This window comes from Pseudopodoces humilis, chromosome 16 (genome assembly GCF_049639895.1).
Source record: "Pseudopodoces humilis isolate 2021_Gansu_Grassland_sample_001 chromosome 16, ASM4963989v1, whole genome shotgun sequence".
Lineage (NCBI taxonomy): Eukaryota > Metazoa > Chordata > Aves > Passeriformes > Paridae > Pseudopodoces > Pseudopodoces humilis.
The window spans coordinates 9667385-9689503 of NC_142215.1; the positions used below are offsets into that span (position 1 = coordinate 9667385).

The 22119-nt window shown below is 42.5% G+C and overlaps 1 protein-coding gene across 3 annotated transcripts in view; it reads left to right on the forward strand.

The window, feature by feature from the left end:
• The window catches only part of HOMER2 (homer scaffold protein 2), a 53432-nt gene that overhangs the window by 26957 nt on the left and 4356 nt on the right, over window positions 1-22119 (forward strand). Inside the window, exons 3-7 of one of the 3 annotated variants that reach the window (XM_014251343.2) lie at window positions 11455-11586; window positions 17548-17640; window positions 18750-18776; window positions 18875-19059; window positions 20566-20722. In XM_014251343.2, coding sequence (XP_014106818.2) covers window positions 11455-11586; window positions 17548-17640; window positions 18750-18776; window positions 18875-19059; window positions 20566-20722 — 594 coding nt within the window. The remainder of the gene's footprint in view (window positions 1-11454; window positions 11587-17547; window positions 17641-18749; window positions 18777-18874; window positions 19060-20565; window positions 20723-22119) is intronic. The other 2 variants (XM_014251344.2, XM_014251345.2) reach the window with 2 other exon arrangements.

Below are 22119 nucleotides of genomic sequence, written 5' to 3' on the forward strand. Positions count from 1 at the left end.
TATTGAAGAGAGAACCAGAAAAATTGCTGTGCTAGGAAAGCAAAATTAGTGGGTCTGATTATGATACTTTATGAAGCAAATTGCAATTAGTAAGAATAAGAATATGGGCCAAATTTTGCCAATCAGTATTCACCCAGTGTTCCCCAAAGTGAATACAGTACATTATATGGTGTGATGAGGCTGTTTGATCAAGTGGCATCTATGCAGGGGACAGTGTGATTTACAGAGGACAATGAAGCTGGCGGGGACACAGCCCCAGCAGCCTGTGGCAGCAGATATTTAGGGAGGTAAGAAGGGCTGATATGTAAATCTGCTCATAGTTGATGTATTCCTGGTTTTCTCGGTTCCTGTACCAGGGAACTAATTGCTACCTAATTTAATAGCTGCCCACCTCTTTATGACCACGCTTTTCTTCTTGTCACGATTGGAGGCAGGTGTCCTCAGCACACAAAGAGGAAATTGAGTTCTTCCAGTGATGTGTTCAGAGGCTCAAAACAGATCTTTTTCTTTGCCCATGGAAAAGGAATTATTTTAAGGCGTAGCTGTTAAAAATATCCTAGAGTATTTTGCCAAAAGGTGACTCTTAGATTTCAGAGTCTTTTCTTTCAAAGGAAAACAATTACAGGGTATGGTAGCACAGATGAAATTCCTTCATCTGGCTAATATTTTCATTCTCTTTTCTTTCTTCCATTGACGTAAATTCAGCCACTAAACCAAAAGCAACTCCTTCACAGGAAAAAACCTACCAAGTAATTTATATATTACAAAATTTTTGGCACAGAATTATAAAAGGCTTCTGGCAGTGTGTACCTCACCAGGGGTCTGCGTTGGTGTGGCAGCATTTAACTCTGCCTCTAGGACCTCATGGGTATGATTTGTGATAATGTGTGGCAGCAACAATCAAAATATTGGCTTCTCACTTGGCATTCAGAGTGTCAGTGTGTGCTCACCAGACCCCGCACACGGTGAATTAGGTGCAGTAGGGTGTTTAGATGTAGGGTGTTTTAGATGTAGGGTGTTTTCTTTTTTAAATGCCTACCTCTTCTTAAATACCTACGTTTTTTAACTACCTGATTTTTCAGGTTTAATAGTTTTGTAGTGGAACTACAGAGGATGTTTTACAGCCTTGGGTAGCCAAAGATAAAGGGATGTAAAAGCAAATGAAAAGTGACCTTACGAAGTGCTGTGTTGGCTTTTCTTTTAATGTCTATAGATAAATCCTGAAATGCTATGATTTTGAAAGGTGTGGGTGAGGGTATTTGTGTGTTTTGTCAAAGGGAGGGAGATTCTTTGATTTCTAGTTTTGCCTGCCCTAGTTTTATTTATGGCCCTTGCCTGTCAGGATGCCGAGTGCTGGAGGAGCGTGGTGCTGCTGGGGTCCCGGCCACCTGCCCTTTGCCTGCTCAAATGCCAAGCGGTCCCACTCCTCACCCTGAAAATTATTTTGCTGACTGCAGCACTGGCAGGACTATGATTTCCAGAGTCCCTGCTAATAAAATCTGATTAAAATTAAAAAAAAAAAAAAAATCTATTTCATCTTCTCAAAACTTTTTTTTCCACAATGGATTTCTTTTTTTTTTCTAAAACTTCTGCCGCGCTGGTTTTGCCCTCCAGTTTCTTCCAGGCTGGGTGGGAAATATTTTTTGGTGGTCCCAGAAGGTGTGCCGGCCATAAAACATGGATGGGGGGGAAGTATGAGCTCAGTATTACTTAAATGTCTGACACTGAGAACCAGCATGGAAAGGACCTTTCCTCCAAAGGCAGCATGTGGTGCTCTGATGACCTTTCCTCAAAAGGCAGCATGGAACACCATGCCCAGAAGACACATCTAGCTTAAGGGTGACACTGCATTAGGGCAGAGGAGTCCAGGTTTTGACTTCTGAAGGTGTGATTTCACTGATCCAGTATTTGTGCCTTCTTGTCCATACTTTCATATGTTGTAAAAGGAGATTTCCAATACTGCTCTGGCTGATTACTGTAATACAGAAATTTAAGCATATTTGATGGCCTTCATCCCCTCTTTACCATAGTGTGTTATTTCATGAACTATTGGTGCTAATTTCAACATGACTTTTAGTACTGTAGATGATACCAGAGTCAACAGATGGAACTAATTAATTCCTCCTATAAAAATTATACTATATCTTTTGGAATACAAAATATGGTATAAAATACAATTTTAATGCATAGTCCTGCCCTCCAGTGTGCACAGTTTGTGTGCATGTTACAATAAACATCTCATTGCTATTATGTTACTGAGATGACCATTAGGTAAAACCATTAGTTGTGGGTTTATGATTTCCTATATACATTATGTAATCACAGAATCATAAAATATCCTGTGTTAGAAAGGACCCACAAGGCTCATCAGTTTCAGCTCTATGGCTCTGCACAGGACCACCCCGATCAGACAATAGAATATATAAGAATAGGATAGATAAATATTATTGAAACAGAACAATAGAATCAGTGTGTATACACTGCTAATCCATACTAAAGCCTTTGAAATATTTTGGTGTCATTTCATCAGTCTCACCAGGTGTGTTTTGTACTTTTCCTGGTTCAGATTTCCCAGGCCTTGCTGGAGAATGATGCTCATCTGCTGGAGACATGTTCCAATACCAGCAGTGCTAAACAAGAGACTTTGTGAAAGATGCTTGAGTAATCTCAAGCTGCTTTTTGTGACGCCTTTTGGTCCTGTTGTTCTGTAACTAATGAAACTGGATTGAAATGCTCTCCTAGGTGCAGCTGCTCCTTTTGTAGAGAAGTTCTCCTTCGTTTTGTACAATGATCAGGTTGAGAGCAGAACATCTGTCTGGCCTGAGGCAAAGCCCACCAGCCTGTCTACGCTGGAACCTGTCTTTCACTCAGACCATGAAACAACTTGCAGTAAATAATTAATAATTTTAATAGCTATTTTCTGATTTCATTTAAAGGTATTACAGTTGTGGTGATGCATCTTACAGGTTATTTAGCATCAGTTGGGATGACTCAGGGAGAGCTCTTAATTTAAGGAGAAATTGCCATCAGTGGTGAGAAAATTCCATCAGCATCAGGGTGATGCTGATGCCTCGTAGGCAGGGGTTGCTTCTCTGGGGCAGGCTGGGGTGCAGGGCAGGAGGGGCTGCATGGGGTGTGCCCCAAGTGTGATCCCTCCAAAGGGATCCTGTGGAGGATCAAAGACAAATGGGAATGTTTGGGTTAGGGGAAGCTGGAGTAGAACAGACTCAGATAGGAAAGGAAATGGAGATTTTAACATGAGGATCATATCTGGGGTGAGCACACTGAGGTGTGTGCTGGATCCTTCTGCTCCATAGACCAGGACTCCATATTCCTCTCAAAGACATCTTTGAAGAGTGAAAGAAGTTAAGGAAAAGAACAGTCTCTGATGGTCTGAAAATATTTGTGGTGTCTGTGCTAGGGGTGTACTTGTCTTGATTGAAGTTGCTTGAGTTTTGGTTTCTCTCTAAACATTCAAATAACTTGAGAACATTTTCTTTGGAAGTTGTTGAGGGAGGATTGCAGCAGAAAGGAGAAGCAGAGCTGTCAGCCAGGGATGAGACTACTCACTTGCATCATCCTTTATTTGCTTAAGGTGAAATTCAGGCTGAGGGGAGGTGCAGGATTTAATAACTGGGAGGATAGTACATTGCCTGGAGTTGTGTCTGCAGGAGAATTATCCAAGAGATGCTAAGACAGGTTTAGATAGGTAGAGCTGGTTATATTGGGTGCACTTGTGTGAACAGGTCTTGGAGTATTCATAGGATGAGAAAAAATGGTTAGGGCTTAGTTGCAATAGGAATTTCAAAACTAGTAATACTGGTGGAGATGAGCCAAGAATAGAAGGAAAAAGTTTAAAATGTTTGCACAAAAAAAGACCTAGAACTCCAGGTAAAAAACAGAGTTTGTCAAAATCTGAGAAAGGGAACAAAGTAAATGCCAGGAAATTTGGTGGGTCACTTGAGATTGAATCAACCAGAAATCATGATCATCTCCTGAGGTTGTGTTCTGGTTTAGAAAAAAAAATTAAAGTCTAGAGCTGTAGAACTCATACCACTTAAATGTTTCTATATTAATCTCTTTCCAAGTTATTAACTTTGAAAAGTGAAAAATTCTCTGTTCATTTCCTGGATTATTTCTGGAAGTAAATCCTTCAGAAACTGGTTAGTAAGCTTAGGAGAAAACACACCAGAGTGCTGTCAACAGCTGTATCCTTGACAGAAGAGCAGAAGCACATCTGCCAGTGTTTGTTCCTATCTGGTTCATTTTTCTGCTTGTATGTGTGCTGTGTGGATGTGTCACTGGCTCTGGAAAGACCACACACAGCTGAATCCAGGAGATTGCAAAGACCTTTCCAGAAATTAAATTTGTTACTCACTAAAAAGAAAAGATTCAAATGCGTGTTTAGGATTTCTTGCTGCACCACTTAACAGCAAGCAGGGAAACTTGGTCTGAGTAGATTTTTCCTTTTTAAAACCCCTCCGTAAAATTACTCAGAGAAGCTCTGCCAAAACAAGTGTTTCAGTAACTGGCCCACTCAGAGAGGTTTCTGATCACCAGACTCGAGTGTGATGTGGAGGAGCTGAACATGCCAGAGAGGTCATTGGAACCATGTGTTGTCATTGTAAAAAACCTGGACATCCTGAACCTCCTAAAAATAATGTACCTGTCCATCATGGCCATTCTCATGCCAAGAGACAGTTCTTCCAGATTTTGGAGAGGAACTAAGCTATCCTACTGCTGACCACTCCTGGGCTGTGTAGGTTGTTAAAGAGTAGAGGAGTCTTTAATGATGCTGTGGGGTTGTGCCATTCCTGCCTTTCAGAAGGGACCTTCAGGCTTCAGTGAGGCTGTTGTCATAAGCTTGAAGAATGCATAAAATTATCAGTGCTTAAATAATTAACTTAAGGATGTGGTTATAGTGCACACAAAGATTATATATATGCTTTAATTAAATCTTCCAAAACATAAATATGATATGTCTATGTGAAGTTTTATAATTTTTTATAATTGTAGTCAAAGCAGCCTTCTCCCCCACCCTAATATTAGTCACCAGGAAAAAAACACAGTCTCCACTGTATCCTTCTCCCTCATCCCATGATAACTTGGGAATCTCATTTCTCATATGAAAATAATACACAAGCATCTTGCTTTATATGTTTTGTAAATTGTTGCATGAAATTCCTGGGTAACAATTTGTTCCAGAGGGTTTGAAAACCCTTGCTGTAGATTTTCTTCATGAAACAGCTGCTGGTGCTTTGAATTGTGTGGGTGGGTGGATGTGTGTGCTGTGCCTAAAAGGAAAAAAAATTCTAGTCAGATGTCAAAGCAAAAATAGGAGATTTTAGAGATTTAGACTGGGTGGAGGAGGTGGGAAGCCAACTCTGAAGAGATGTTAATTACCTTGGGAAGAAAAAGAGAGCAATGGAGTAGGTGTAGCAGGAGATTTACTTAATAGAATTCGCACAATCATGAACCCACTTTTGTTGCATTTAGACATGTTCTTAGTGAGGGCCTTACAACAGAGGTATTTTATCAGAGGAAAAACAGTTATTAGTCTTTTTATTGGGGGAGCTATTTTTACATCTCTTTTATGAAGGAGGACAGGAATTGTATGGGATTTTTTTATTTTTATTTTTTGGCTTTTGGGGTTAAAAATGAATCTCATCATTCATGGAATTATCCTGGGGATGCAAGGCAATTTAAGAGAAAAAAAGCACTATGTGCAACTGTGGAGATGGCCCTTTTCCCTATAAAACAAGCAGCAGCAGCACATGAGAGGCTTTACTCATACAAGGAGTCTCCTCTCTGCAGAAGGAGCTCAGCATGGGAGGTAAATGCCAAGGGTTGCAGCAAATCCTGTGTGTCTGGCGAGACGTCCTGGTGTCTCCCCCTTTGCAGGAGCTGCTGCAGTTCCTCTGCCAGCCCCACCTCCTGCAGGAATACCTGGTATAGCTGTGGAAGATTTTGGAGTCCAGTGATGGGTAGAAGATGTCCTGGTTAGCTGTGTAGAGCAGAAATTCTTGAAAAGCAGCAGCAGGCCAGGCTGGCAGCACTGTGGGGATTGATGAAGGGTAACCAGAGCAAGGGTCTGGCAGTGACTCCTGCCAGCTGTGCCTAGCCCCTGTGCTCAGCTCGGGCACCAGCAGGGGAGTGGAGCAGGAGGAAGAGCAAAGTGGAGAAACTCAATGCTCTTCTTATGGTACACATACAGTGCTCCCAATCTGGCTGTTCCATACCCTCAGCCTGTCCCAGGAAAAGTGCCATGTAGGTGTCAGGTGCAGCAGATACAGCAAAGCTAGAACAAGTGCCATTGCTATTTTTGGTTTTGTGTGTCTTTGTGCTTCCTTGGCTTTACTCAGCTTGGTGGTCTCAGCAAGGGACTCCCTTTTTTCCCTTTTACCACTGTCTTGATTAATAATGTGTGTGTGTTTGTGTGCACTGCTTTCTAGGACTAGAAATGAGATGAACAGTTTATCACCATAAATACTGGTGGGAAGATGTTACATCCTGTCTAGAAGCAGAGGTAGGAAGGATGGTAGAGAGTGCAAAGGATAATACAGATCATGGAAATGTCTGTGGGCTAATTCCACAAAATTGTTGCTGAATATTTGGGATAAAGGGAGAATTTCTCTGTAAATCCACCTCTGACTCCTCATCTTCACATCCTGTGTCACAAGCCCTTCTGATTCATGTTGACTTGATGAGCTGGAAGAACCTGCTGAGTCTGTGATAGCTATGGCCAGAGGATTAGCAGCTTCTTTCCTTCTGCAATTCTGTTTTTAGACTGGGATACATCTTCACTGAAGATTAGCAGCCTGGTGGGTTGAGGAAATTAAATTTCACAAGGGCTGCAAATGGGAAGCACATATTCAGAGGTGTAAAAATGAAATTGGAAGGTTTTAGTATAGTCTTAAGGAGTAGATCCTATGGCTTGGAGCCTTGGGGCTTTTCTGGAGGTGTGGTTATTTCAGAGTAACAGGTGATGTGAATTTAAAGGGGAAATTCCAGAATAATTCCTAACCTGGCACTCTTGTCCCAGAATAAGGTGTCCTTTTCTGATTTAATTTAATACAGTTTGAAAATACATTGGCCAATACATTTATTAGCTATTTCACAGCTGTTATTTCAGGCTTTTCCTAGGTAGAGAAGCTGGTGGCAGGGCTGGCTGACATGGCTCATCACCCCTTGGCTGCGTGTCCTGGCAAATTCCTGCCGGTGTGTTCAGTGTGTTCATCCTCCTCCTCCTCCTCCTCGGGGCTGTGCCAGCAGCTCTGCCAAATGCCCTCTGCAGTCACTGCTCTCCTCCCCTCGGAGCTGAGCTCGCTGTCCTGTGTTGTTCCCTCCTGTGATCCTGGCAGGCCAAGGCCCATGGATGGGGTCCTGGGACCCATCCCAGCATGGCTGGGAGCCAAGCTGGCAAACCAGCCACGCTCCAGCTGCCAGCGGCCTGGTCGCCTCTTGTTCACCTCTTTGGCAGCTTGGAGAGTCCATTTCCAGCAGCCACATCGGCTTTTCCCCTCCAGTGTGCTGTTGTGGCACGGGGAGTGCCGGAGTGGAGCCCTTTAAATACCACAAGTGTCCCCCTAAAAGAAGCAGCAGCTGCGTTTGTGGGCTCTGCTCGTACATTACGAGCAGCAGGAGCTGCCGATGCGTTTTTCTCCTTCTACACACTCAGGTTGTCTTGTGACCTCTTCCTTCTTGATTTATTTGGCAGTTTCCCTCCGTGGGAAGGCAGCAGGATGGGTGTGTTTCAGCCGATGAATGTCCTGCTCTACACCAGCTTATTTGCATTCTCTTTTATCTGATGAATGTACCCAGTACGTTCCTAAATGTCTGGAGTCATTTCTGGGTGAGGCAGCGCTACCTTGTGCTGCAAACACACTTCTGTGTCCTCTTCAGATAAAAATTTAGATCTCTCAGGTATGATTTTTCTCCCAAAGGAGGTGGAATTAGTATGAGATTTTGCTTGGCTCCTGCAGGGGTATCAGGAATGTTTGTCATCTGATACATTTGCGTGTAGGTGAGTGCAAAGGCAGATTTTTTTAACCACATGTGGACACCTGAGTATGAAGAATGGGTTTATTATTTTGTAAGCTGCTTATTATATTATGCTTCTCTTTGCCATTTTCTTTAGGGAGAACTCTTTAACCACTTCAGGGATTGATTGCATTTGATTGGAGAGTAGTTTGTCTTCTGAATCCATTATTCTGGTTGAAAGTCCACAAGTTTATTCCATTTTTGTTGCAGTTGGAATTTCACTCCGTGTGTATTATACAAATGAGGACCAAATGCAAAGTATTTCATAAGGGCTCATTAGAATTGATGAGTGGCCTTTTCTTACAGAATTATCATGCTGGGTTGCAGGTAGGGATGTAAAAGAGCCTGGGGGCCCATCCTGCCTGTAGCAAAATAGTGCCCTTTTACTTCTCTTCCTCTTTTAAAATTTGAAAATTCTGGCTCATACTTTCACAAAAAAAAAAAAAATTAAAAATAAAAAAAAAAATCCAGTTTATTTGAGCTTTCCTACTGTGGTGGTCACAAATGCTTCCCCCTGCCCCAGCTGAGACCATCTGCCCAGCGGATGGAGGAGTGGCGGGGAGCACTCTCCTCCTGGTCTCCCATAGCCGAGGGTGAGCCAGCCACAGGAGTGGGGGTCAGCTGGGTTACCTGGCAGCAACACCTGCAAGCCTCAGGGTCCATTGTTCTGTGAAACCACAGCGCCCTTTCTTTCTCCTGAACACAACCAGCGTGATTGTTCCCTTGCCAGTGGAGTGTCACTGCTCTGAAATGATGGCCAGATCTGTGGGGAATGAGTGTACAGGCAGATGGGGTGAGGATGGGCAGGAAGAGCGGCTGAACAAGCACGATGTACCCGCAGCATCCGTCTCCTCTGAACTCATAGAAACATGAGCTCTGATTTAATCTCCTAAGCTTCTGCTCAGGTTTTCACTTCTCTGTAGGAATGCAGCATTTCTGAAGTGCCTGACTGACAGAGGAGGATTTAAGGGAAAAGGTAGAGACAGCTTCCAGGCAATTTCACTAATAGCAGCTTATTATAAATTTAACAGATGAACTGTCAGTTTCTCAGAGGTGTGTGCTCACCACAACCTTTCCTTGGATTCTCCATTGGCCATAGAAAAAAATTAACTTCTAAGGTGCTCAGCCAATGTAGAGCATTTCATGGCTCAATAAGATATTCCTTGGTTTACAGTTTTCAGTCTTCATTATTCTTTTAATCACATCTCATAATACTGAACTGTGTTGTAAAAGATAACTTCAGTGTGTGTTTTTATACATTTGTATTTTCTCAATGGTTATTGTAGGAGGTATGGAGGAATTTTATTCTTCTCAGGGTCAACTATCAGTGAGCAAAGCTTTTGCCTTTCAATTAAACTGGTCATCATTTTATATTTTTTCCCCCAGATGCCTAAGTTAATAGGCACAGCAGGACTGAAATAATACTTCCTATGACTTGAAATTTCTGGGAATTTTATAGCTTCTAAAATCAATTCTGTAGCTTGAGAAGCTAGACATTTGTAAGTGGTTCATCTGTCTGATGTAAGATTTTTTTTTTAAAAAACAGAAATATACATATTGCACTTTCTTTAAAGTTTCTGAAAAGCACCCTGATTTTTGGGGTTGGTGGTAGCTTTTCCTCCTGTTCTTTTGACTCTCTGTACCATGAAATCCTTGTATCATCACACCCCTAGATAAAATCTCTGGTTTTCTTTTAATTTACGTTACTGAAATGACACTTAGATTTTATGTTGGCTGTTCCTGTGGCACAGCTGGAGGAGAACACATCTGGTCAGCTTTGCTCATACCCCTGCCTGTGCACCGGCCACTCAAGATGTGCTGACCCTGAAAACTGATCAGAGAATCACAGAGTGGTTTGGGTTGGGAGGGATCTCAAAGATCACCCAGTTCCAACTCCCCTGCCGTGGGCAAGGACACCTTCCACCAGACCAGGTTGCTCAGAGCCCCATCCAACCTGGCCTTGAACACTCCAGGGATGGGGCATCCACAATTTCTGTGTTGTCTGCACAGAGTGTGTTGACCTGTGCTGATTGCAGGGTCACCTCTCCTCCTTTCTTGCCCTGTTCTTTCCCATGCAAAGGACAATTTCTGGGGCAATTGGCTCTCCTCTGTCTTGATGCTTCTGGTGAAACTTCCAGTGGTGTGGAATGGCAGAAAATCGAAGGTTTGTTTGAAAGTGATGATGCAAAAAGAGGGAAATAAGTTGAGTAATTTTTAAGAAAGCAAATGGAAGTGTCAGCACAGTGGTCCAAAGTCAGGGAGGGGATGGAAACAAGTAAGGATCTTCCTCTGGTAAATTTAATTCACACTTTTTGCTAAATGTAAATGATAGTTTAGGAAAAAACTGCTTGGAATACGTAGTAAATGATGTTGCCAGGATACTTCCTGATCATGTTAATTAAACTGTCCCACAGATTTGGCTTAATTACTGCATAATTTGCATATTGGAAATGATGGTACGCATTACTAAAGAAAGCTCTTATTCTGCTAGCAGAAAGAACATTGTACATGAATTAATTTCCAGGGGAAGAAGTCGCTAGACTCATATAATGATGTATCTTGAAAATAAAGTTAAGGTTTTTGATAATGAACTGACATATACCTCATTCCTTTTAGCAAGATTACATTTTGTATTTGTTCCACTAAGTTCCTCAGAGACTTTATCCACCAGCCTTCCTCTTGTTGGCTACCTCTTTAATTACAAGAACCACTGTTACTTTCAGTGTGGCTGGTGATGAAACAGATATTAACATATGTAAAGTTAACATGTGTAAAGAGGCAAAACATTTGTTCCAAGGCCCAAATTTGATTCTGGATATGCATTGCTGGTGATGCGCTTCACCACCCTCCCAAGTTAAACTCACTGTTAAGCTATCAGCTTCTCCTTGTCTTGTTTTTTATTGTATGGTTTTGTTTTAAACTTCTGATATGTCTGTGGTATCCTGCTTGTGGAGGCCTGAGGACAAATGGAAGAATGCAGGAATATCTCTGTGCCCTGCAGGTCAGAGTTCAGGTGTTACTACTGGTGGATGCCCTGCTTGGAGGCCTCACACAGGCACCTGTTGGGGCAGTGGCTGCATGGCTTCCTAATGCAAAAAAAAATGATTTTGCATCTGCATTTCTGCCAGGGTAGTTTTGTGGCTCCTGACCCTGCTTCTGAGTTCAGTGACGTTTCTGCAGCCACGTTCAACTGCAGGGTGTGATGGTACTTTGAAAAACAAGACAAAGCATCAGAACTCCCTCAAAAATTAAGACAAGAAAAAAACTGTTTTGTTTTGGGGAAAAAAAATCTTCTGAACACAGCAATTTCCCAATTTAGACTGCTAATTGCTTTGGATGATACCGTTGCTAGGATATGCATTTCCGATGTGACTTGTACGTTTTAATTCTTTTCTTTGCTCTGTCTGTGACCAGGTGATCATAAACAGCACCATCACCCCCAACATGACCTTCACTAAAACATCGCAGAAGTTCGGGCAGTGGGCAGACAGCAGAGCCAACACTGTGTTTGGGCTGGGCTTCCCCTCCGAGCAGCAGCTGACCAAGGTAACAGGGCTCACTGGATTGCTGCAAAGGCTGTCTTGTTCTTGTTAATGCAGAGTAGCACATCTCCAGCCTGGGTGATCCTGCAGGTCCTCTCAGCACTGCAACTCGCTCATCCCTGGAGCTCCCCCCTGTCTGGGGGTGGCAGTGAGTGCTGCTGGCGGCAGGGCAGGGGTGGCCAGGGAGGGCTGATGTCAGGCTGCCTGACAAAACTGCCTCTGCATTAGCACCAAACCCCTCATCCTGAGCTTGCTATTAATGAAACACTTCCCTGGACTAGGGGCTGGCTTGTAAGGCTAGAGCAGCCTGCTGTTGTGAATAACCAGCACCTGAAAATACTCGTCTCTCACTGGAGTAGTGGTCTTGACAAGTGCTTATCAAGCAGCTGAGATGATTGTTTGTTCATGTGGTAAAAAGCCCTACTTAGCTAACACATACTTGACTCCTGAAGCATCGGCTGCTTGGCACTGGGCTTCATAAGTGACCTCAGCAGGCTGTCCTTGGGCATGCCACAGCCTCTCATGTTGCTGTCCTCTCCTGTGCTTTAATAAGGATCAGGAGAAGAAGGTGTTTCTTGTGGTGCCTAAAGCAGCAAAGGCAGAGCCCTGCACTAGAAGGACTTCCCTATCAAGCAAGTTGTTATAGGAATTTATTTTACTAAGTCTGTCTTAATAAGTTTTCACAATTTCTAGAGAATTGCGTTTTTGCAAGTGTTTCTTAAAGGTAAAAGTTATTTTACTTTTCATATGTTAAATTATTTTTGGCCTTGGGATGCCCGTAAAAGTGCCATGGCATTCATCTGTCCTTCAGGGATGATAAAGGCATGATGTGCAAAGCTTGTTTAAAAAAGAGTTGCTGGAGATGGTTATGTTTTATGATGCATACTCAAGTGTACAGGACTGCTCATTTCACCTGGGCATATTCTTCACTCCTGGGACAGAGGTGTTCATAGCTAGTAAGATGTGTGGGAATAGGGGAGGATTAAAATGGACCTAGGGGAATAATTTGTTTTGAGTAACAGATAAGCATGATACAATGCAACCTTTGAACACTGAAAGGGAGAATTAGCACCTCTGGATAATAATTTTTAATCCTGGATTATTGAAATTGCACCTCTGCAACGTGACGCGAGACCCCAGGGTGCCTCGGTGGGCTAAACATGCACCATGTTCCATGTGGAGCAGGTGGTGCTGAGTCTGCCTCAGAAGAGAGGTAAATAATACAAGAAGGCACTGGGTTCACTATAGTAAGGCAGGAGGTACATTTGGAGGACCTTGCACCCTAATCAGAGAAATTTTACCATGTTCTGCAGACCTTATCAAACACAGAAGAAATGCATTGCTGGTATCAGCTCGTCAGTGCTCACATGGCCAGTCCAGAGCCAGTCTGAATAACCTGTCCTGTGGGTGCAGAGACACCAGCACCAGCTGTGTTTCTTTCCAGGTCATCTTTCACATTTGTTTGCACTGCATTACCTGCTGAAGAGCCCACTGCCCAAAATACAACCTTCTACTTGCATGAAAGGCTTTCCAAATCAGCAGGAAGACTTTTTCTGGTCAGAATATTGAGAAGGAGCTTAAGGGGAGCACTTCTGAAAATAGCTTGAGATGATCTTTTAAAAAGGAAAAAAACCTAAAACTCTGACAGTTACCTAGCTGAAAAATATAAGAAAATCTGGTTTATTACCACCATGCAAAGCAGTGGGACAAAGATACTCCTTTATTTTCTATGCTTCTCAGTTTAATTATTGAGCCATTAGTAAGAAAGATCAGAGTTGAGAGTGAGATTACAGCTATATAAGTGCATTGGGAATAATAAAATCAAGTTTCATTTTATATTAATATCATTATACTTTTATAAAATATATAAATTAAAGCTTGCCTATTTTACGGGAAATAATTGAAGTGCTTAGTCAGGAATTGGAAGGGCACACTAAAACTCCCCTAAACCAGAGATCAATAGCCCTGGCTTAAAATAAATATAAATAAATAAAGCTGAAAAATGTTCGTTGAAAGCAACGGAAAATAATGAGGCAGGAGAAGAGGTTAGCATGCCTAAAAATGACTGCATTTTTAAGTACATTGCTTGGCCTAATAAAAGACATTGCCTCATTCTAATGCTTTGCTTCTCTTGAGAAACTTAAAGCATTAATCCATACCTATAGGGAAAAGCAGTTCAAATTAAACATGAGCCATTAATGAAAACTGCATTCCGTGACCCAGTAACCTAATTACCATTCACATTGATTGGGAAAATCCCAGGGCTTAAAGTTGATGTCCTACTCAGGGTCCTTTTCCCCTTCTGCAGGGCTCGCTGACCCTCCTTTCCCCCTCCGACCCTGTGCATCACAAGGGTCTCAGGGCATTGTCCAAACGCTGCTCCAGCCAAGCTGAGGCAGGAATCACGGGATGCTGGCGGTGTGTGGCTGTGGAAAGGGGGCTGGTGCTGCACTGGTGGTGCTGAGCTTTGCACATAAAGTGGTTAAGGAAGATTTCTGCCGTCGTTCAGGGTGCTTTGAGGCGGCTGTACTATATATGAGGAGCTGCAGGTAGTCAAGGGCATAGGGACAAAGATTTATACAGGTGAGAAACCCAGTAAAGCCAGACTTTGCACATCTTAAAACAGCTGCCTCTGGCCCCTGGGAAGCCCTGGGCTTTATTCCTCTGCACTCTTGCACATTATGTGTGCCAGCCACTGCCTTGCAGGGCAGCGAGCTGGGGGCAGAGTCTGCCCCAGCACACAGCACAGCCACTGGTCCAGCTGGCATCAGAGCTGGACATGCCCTGCCTGGGATAGAGCAAATTACTGGGCACTTTCTGGGGTAAATAGTCTTGTTGGGAACCCATCTGCCCCGTGCTGAGGGCTCATCCCTGGAGAAGCACGGGAGAAGCATGTGTGTGCTGTGGGTCACGGCACAGCGGTGCTCCCCCAGGGCTGTCACATCACCCAGCCTGCTGCAAACCGAGAGGGAGATGAAATATTTATGAGCCTGCTTTGGGTGGGAGCAGCTGTTTCATCTGATACTGGCACAATTTGTCAGTAGGAGACATAAAATATAATGCCAGACCAGGAGCTTAAAATTTATGCATACAAAATCATGCTTTTTAATGTATAAAATGCTAAGGAGGTCTATTTGAATATATATATATATTTCTCCTGGTGACAAACTAACTGTGGATTTGAACAGCCTTTAAATAATTTGTGCAGTGCACAGTAGCATCCTCAAGTCCCCATTAAATTTCACTGGCCAAGACTCCTAATCGAGCAGTGCTCATGGCTGCAGCTGCCTGACCAAAAGGCTTCACAAGTGTTGATAGCAGCAAGTCTTCTCCATATTGCAGCTCAGTCACACAGCTTCCTGCAGCGTGGGAAGACATGTCCTGTAACCCATGATGGACTGTCGGGGTGGTATTCACTTGGCATCTCTCCTACTCCAATTTTTTTGTTTTGTTTTGTTTTGTTTCGTTTTGGGGTGTTTTGCTGATTTTGGGAACTTTGCCACAGGGCAAGCATGGAGCTAAGGAGAGGAAACATTATGAATTCTTATAGTTGGTTTGGGGTATTTAGATTTTCACTGCCTGTTGAGACCATACATACCAAGTTTTCATTTACTGAATGCACCTTTTCATTAGGAATTTGACATTCATTAGGCACCCCCCTTTGTTGTAATGGTTTGATGGGTCAAAGTCAACTTAGACCTTGGAGGTGGGGCATGATTTTGTGGTACCAATTATTTGTCAATTATTTGTGTTTGGGGCAGAAGCAGTTGGTTACTAGGGAGAAACCAGCTCTGATTTCTCCCGGTGATCTGGCCCTGTGTCTGTGCCACACTCAGCCAGCCTGAGGCTCTGGGTGGCTCCAGAACCTGCTGCTCTGCTCTGTGCAATGGGTGTTGCAGTGCTGCAGAGCTGGGGCTGGCACTGCCCCTCTCAGAACTGCAATCACTTTCTAAATGCAAATGTGTTTAATACATGTGTTGGCGAACTAGAGACATGACTGAAATTGTTTATGCAATGAGGTCATTATGGGGTTAGTATTGAAGATTAGCGTTGCTCAATCATATGCAATTTTTTTATTATGGAAATGTGGAAAAATGTCCTTTTCTTCCCAGCTCACATAATTTTTCACAGCAGTCTCCTGTGTGCTTTACGAAGATAGCTGCGAAATAAAATTTGATAGATCACTTCCAATTCTTTTTGTCTGTTCATATTTTGTATCGTCCATGAAGAACCCTCATAAATTTTCCATACATAAGATGAAGAGATTTATCATAAAAGAGGAAGATTTATTATAAAAGGCAGACTCAAACCAGCCTTATACTACCCGCAAGAAACACAAATGTAGAATTTACTATTGATATAATATTTTAGAAATAATCAGCTGGTTATATCTGCTCTGTCACAGCGGGAGAGACTCTGTGTGTAAAGTTAGAGTTAAATCACTGAAGGCACAAATGTAATGTGGTTGTTCTTAACGATCTGTGGAGTGCTAGAGAGGTAATCAAGTCATTTGTGTGTGCAGAGACTGCAATGACATCAGATGGCAGCTGCTGCCATCCAAGGGCAACGTCAGCTGTGGCAAAGGGAACAGCTGGACCCCAGAGCTCCATCCTCGCTCACCAGCATCACCACACATCACAGGCTGCACCCAGAGAGTCACTCACCCTTTGGAATGTGGGATTAACCATGATGTGTGTGTGTGTGTGTGTGTTTGTTGGAAATTACCATTTCCTCCATGTGTAAATCTGGATTTCTTTTAGACCAAATGGAGATTTATTTAATTGGTCTCTACAGTCCCAGCATTTTACTGAGAGAGAGCATGCTAAATACCTGCTGTAAATCTAAAGTTAGAAGGCAAGATTACTAAGTGAATAATGTTTCTTTTTATTCTTCAACTGTAAAATTGGATGTTTTTTTCATGCTTTCATTTACAGTTTTTTCATAAGTGTTCTGAATTATCCAAGGCTATAATGGCAATCCTTTAGTCATAAACTGTGCAATAATACATCTGTTTATATTTTTACTTTTAAAATGTCTTGCCTTTCTAGCATTTTAAGTTTCTCAAAACACAGGCAAGCAAGACCAAGCAGTTTTAGCTGAAAGATAAAATTACCTATTCTTATAGTGGAGACATCATAATTTTAAAAGTAAATCGTGTATTATACCGTTTTCCCCCATCTTTATAATCCTCCTTTTAAAATTTTAAATGTTATTGAAAGTGTTTGAAGCCCTGAAACCCTGACTGGCTGTGATAATACTTGTATTTCAAAAATGCCAGGCTGACTTTGGAGCAGATGTCCTACAGCAACTCATAGAGGTTGGGATTGTTATCTTTATCTTTCCTTCCTCTCACCTCCCCCAGTTTGATATAGCGCTTTTACAGGAAGCATTCAAGCCTTTATCTTTATAGAAGTCTTCTACCTTTATTTTTGAAAGTAATAAGAAAATTAGAGCAGAAAAGTTGTGTTTTCATAAGACTTCATCATATATTGAGATCTGCCTTCTCCTTTTTCCTATGTCCTGATAATCCCTTGCTTACTTCTTGCAGATGAACTTATTTGCATTCTTTAATTGAATTCACTTGCTGTTGGGAATAGAAGACATTGATAATATTTTTATCTAAACATATGTCTTTAGTATTTTTTTCTTTAATACACTGTCAACAGGAGAGAAGGAGGAGGAAACAGAACCAAATCAAACCAGGAGACACCAAATGTTCCTTTTCCCCCATGGGCTTTTACTGTGGTTGGCCAGAGTTATAGAAATGTCCCTCTTTTAGAAACATACTAGTTTCTTTTGGAAGAACCATCCTGCCAAAGAATTAAGATGTTTTTTCTTGCCAAAAATTTTAAATTATTAAAATTAGTTGTTTGCTTTTGGACATCTATACCATATGAAGATAGCAATCTTAATGGTTCAACAGATGATAAGTCATGTTAATAAATATCTTTCATGCTTTTTCTAGTTTGCAGAGAAGTTCCAAGAAGTAAAAGAAGCTGCCAAACTTGCAAGAGACAGATCTCAAGAGAAAATTGAGACCTCAAGCAATCATTCACAGGTTTGTAATTTAGTTTTAATACCTGTACACATACAGGATAAATAATTTAAAGTTAAATTTTCAAATGGACTGTGCCAGCTTCTGGCAGCCAGCTTAAAGTATATAAAATTGAGATTGCTGAAGGTAATTGTCAGTTGCTGGACATTAGCATTGTCAGAGGAATATTTTTCATCCCTCCATGCCCTTTACTTTCATTTCAATCTAATTTTTTTCAGCAGTCCTTGAGCTGTTACAACTTTTTTAATAACAGGGGAAGCTATACATCCTTTGATTTGTGCTGTTAAACACAGTTTGAGTCACTGGAAGTAAGTCAGTGTAGCGCTTCAGCAGACAGTAAATGAGATTCATCGATATCCTTCTTTTTGTCATCTGTCCAACCCACTTCTGTGGGCTTTGCTTTTCCTGACTTTGTGTGCAGGGCTCCCTTGGCAGTGGGCAGCAGTGGTGTGGGAGCAGGGGCAGGGTGCAGGGGGTTGAAGAAGCCTGTGTTTGTATATCTGCACAGTAACTCTCCAAGGCAGCACACCTGGTGCCAGCCACTGCCTCCACATCCAGCGAGGTCTGGCTGTCCTAAAAACCAAAGAAACTGAGTGTTGTCCCAGTCTCTCTAGTGGCTGGCTGTATTTTTGTGTGCAGTGCTTTAGGTAAGAGTGGACCCTGCTCAGCAGGTGTTCCTGGCCTGGGCTAATGTTTGGGGGAAAGTTAGATTTTGATCAGAGAGGAATTCAGATGAATGAGCAGAAAAAGCTGCTGAATGGTTTCAGCCTTGCAACCACCCCTGTTTGTGGGGCCCGCAAATATCAATCTGAGTGGCTGACTTTGGATACTCATTTTGTAAAGCCTTTGGTCGTGGTCTTTGTAGTTCACTTTGTTCTCTGTTGAGGTCAGTGCCAAGCAGTGTGTGAGTAGTATGTCTTTGGAGGAGCACTATTATTTTTGTTTGTTTGTTTCTTTGTACTTTGTGTGTTGCATTGTTTCATTATCTTAAAAAAAACCAAACAGCTTTTAGAAAACACAAGCCGTATCAGGGAAAAAAACTTTTTTAAAGTTTTGAACGCTTTAAACTTCCATTTGTGTATCATTGTAATTTTTTCATTCTTTTTAAACAGACCAGCATTGCAGCCAAGATGAAAAGGGTATGTGTGTGTTACCACTGTTCTGCCAGGAGAGCCGAGGTCTCAGCCAAGTGGTGTGGGATCAAGATTACAAAGAAATTGGTGTTGTGGTCTTGCAGGAGATGCAGGAGACACCCAGTGTTCGTTTGTGTGTTGTGCTGCAGGAGTCTGGACGTGAAACACCATCTTCCACTCGAGCTTCAAGTGTGAATGGCACAGACGACGAGAAGGCATCACATGGTGGCTCTGCTGAGGCACATCTCAAATCTGAGAATGATAAATTAAAAATTGCTCTAGCCCAAAGGTGAAGTTCCTGTAGAATCTAAATTGCACTGGAAAAGTGTGCTGTAATTATCTGATGGATAATGATATTAACAGAAATTATTCAGATTGTAATTAATTTTAAATGGTGCTGCAGAATGGATGAATGAACAGATTTTAGCAAGTACCTCCTGGTATCCAGTTGAGAAATATTTCCCATTTCATTTATTCCTGATGTAGCTTGTGAAGAAATAAACTCTCTTTTATTCTGCTGATGCCAACTGTTATAACCATCTTCTTTCATGAAGTTTTAGAAGTGCAGAAATAACGTTAAAGCCATAGGGGAGCAATTGCTGCTGATAACATGTGAAGCCAATCTTTCTTCCTCTTTGAGTTTGCTACACTTACTTTGATGAAAATAGATATGGATATTTAAAATTATGAAAGGGAATGAACTCGACCATAAAAAGTTGAAGTGAGAACTATAATTTCATCAGAGTGCTTGGAAGTCTTAGGGGATATTTCTAAATTGTGGACAGAGCCCCTTGAAATCACATTTTTTGCTATTTGCTTTGATAAATAATTTGAAAATGCTGAGAATAGTAATTTGCAGCTGTAGTGAAAATACAGGCGTTGCAATATGCAAAGCTACAACATTAAAATAGAATAATTCTCTATTGGGATCTTGCCTTGTCTGTGAATGTGTATCTGTGAATGGAAAAAAAATCTAACAAGATCAAGCTACTCTTAAAAATGTATTTAAAAAACAAAGCATCACTGTAAGCAGCATTATCCAATGAGCAATTCCAAGGTTGCATATATTATGTTTGAAGTACAACATCTCTCTTTATTGACATTTCAATAGCTTAACCTGTTTCAAACAGTAATGTTAGCTCATTCCTCTTGCTGAAGACACCTCCACAGGCAGGCAGCAAGTTGCACACAGGGAGTTTCAAAGCCTTCCTCCCGTTCACCCTCTAATCTTGTGCTCTGTGCTGCAGCTCGAAGCTTTGGGGAATGAGTAGTTTAATTCTGCAGCATTATGTAACACTTTTATAGTTAAGACTCAGCATTAAAATAAATTCAAATATAGATGGTGTCAACCCCCTGAAATCTTCCATTTGGAATTGCTGTGCCATCTGCAGATGTGCAGAGTGGCTGTGTTGCAGGGGTGCCAGGTGCCCAGCCCCAGGTGCTGCAGCCACACAGCTCAGGAGGTGACAGGGACCATGCACTGCCAGGTGAGACCCCCAGGTGCAAATGGGCAGCTGGACCCTGCTCTGACAGCAGGGCTTTTGTTCCAGACGCAGGCCACTGCTGCTGGAAATGGCAGATCCCTTTGTTTTGACAGAGACAGTCAAATTAAGGCTTTTGTTCTCTGTAGGCATCTAATGGTTAAAGGCAATTACACACATCTGAGTGCTCTTCCTCTTATTGCAACAAATTAATGGTGAACACACCGCGGCGGGGGAGTTTGCAGACAAGTAAAGCGTAACAGCTCACAGGAATACAAGGTGAAACCACCTCATGGTGTCCTGTTTTTTCTCAGTTCATCCAATGTGAAGAAGTGGGAGACGGAGCTGCAGTCGCTGCGGGAGAGCAACGCGCGGTTGTCCACAGCGCTGCAGGAGTCGGCGGCCAGCATCGAGCACTGGAAGAAGCAGTTCTCAGCCTGCAAGGAGGAGAACGACCAGCTGAGGGGCAAGGTAGCAGAACATGCCCACAGGAGAGCAGCTCCAGTCAGCTGCTCCCACCGTTGCTCTTTCTTTCGGGTCTCTGCAGCTTTCTCGCAGTGTGTGTTAGGAGATGGGGTTGGTTTTTGGAAGGGAGGTGGAAGTGGAAGGAAGGGAAGTGGGCAGTTCAGGCAGCCGCTTCCCTCCGCACACCGCGGGCAGGAGGGAGCAGAGGAGCTGCCACATCAAGTTCCCCACTTCAGGACTTGGGAGATGTGGTGTCAGCAGGGCCTGTTGGCTGGGGAGAGAAGCCAGAAGGGTTCCAAAAACGGGGCTGCTTTTGCATATCCCTTTCAAAGCTCACTTAAATACTGCCAGATGTGGATGAGCAGAAGGTGAGGTTATGGCCTGGTCACCCACAGGAACCCAGCCTGGGAACCACTCCATTCACTCAGAAGCAAATCCCAGCAGTGTGCAGGAGAATGAGGATGTGAGTTATTCCCTCAGCAATGTGGGTGGTGAGGTGGATCCTCCAGTTCTAACACCTGGCACATCTCATCCAAAAGCCTGCCAACAGGCATCAGCAAAAGCCTTTTCCCCTTCATTACTGAGGCATTTCTCAGTTGTGTAAGATGGAGGGCTAGCAATGGCTACAGCAGAGAACAACTCAGAAGTTTAAATCTGTGAAGTCTTGGTTTAGAGTAAGCATTAGGACCATCTCTCAGATAATACTGTGCTATCTGCAACAGCCCCTACGGGCACAGGGCATCCTGGGCACAGGGGATCCTGGGTTCCATGAGCACTGCTTTTGCAGGGATATTTTCACCCTAAATTCATTCATCCTAAATGTTTTTGGAAAAGCTGGATCCTTTTCCTGCTGCTTAGATGGATTACTGGGACATTTGAAGTAGAGATCAGATTGTATCAGTCTGGTGAGATTTATTTTTTTTTATTTATTTTTTGCTTTTGAAGAGGGAAGGAATTATGTGTCTTTTTGTGTGTCAGTAGACTGCAGGTAGTATTTCAGTGTTGGAAGTGGTTTGGGTTGTTTGTTGGCACTGAAAATCCTTGTGAAACAACCTTTTTTCTGAGGCCAATACTCACTGTTTGTTCACTTGTGTTTTATGGGTGCCCAGTGGTAATGCAGAGATCAAACCACAGCTGTATTAACTGATGTTACATTAACAAATTAATATTGTTACATGATTTAGCTTCCTATATCCAGCCTCTTGTGGACAGGGGAGAAATTAGAGGCTGGAACAGTATGTTATGGGGAAATATCATAATTTGCAGGGTAGTTATTATCCTTTCTGTATTGTTGCAGGGAAAAGTTGTTCTCGTCAACACATGCCACATCCCAGTAGCTGTACTAGAGAAGAAATTATTAAAACACCACCTTGCTGCCTCTTCAAAGTCACCATGCTGGTGAC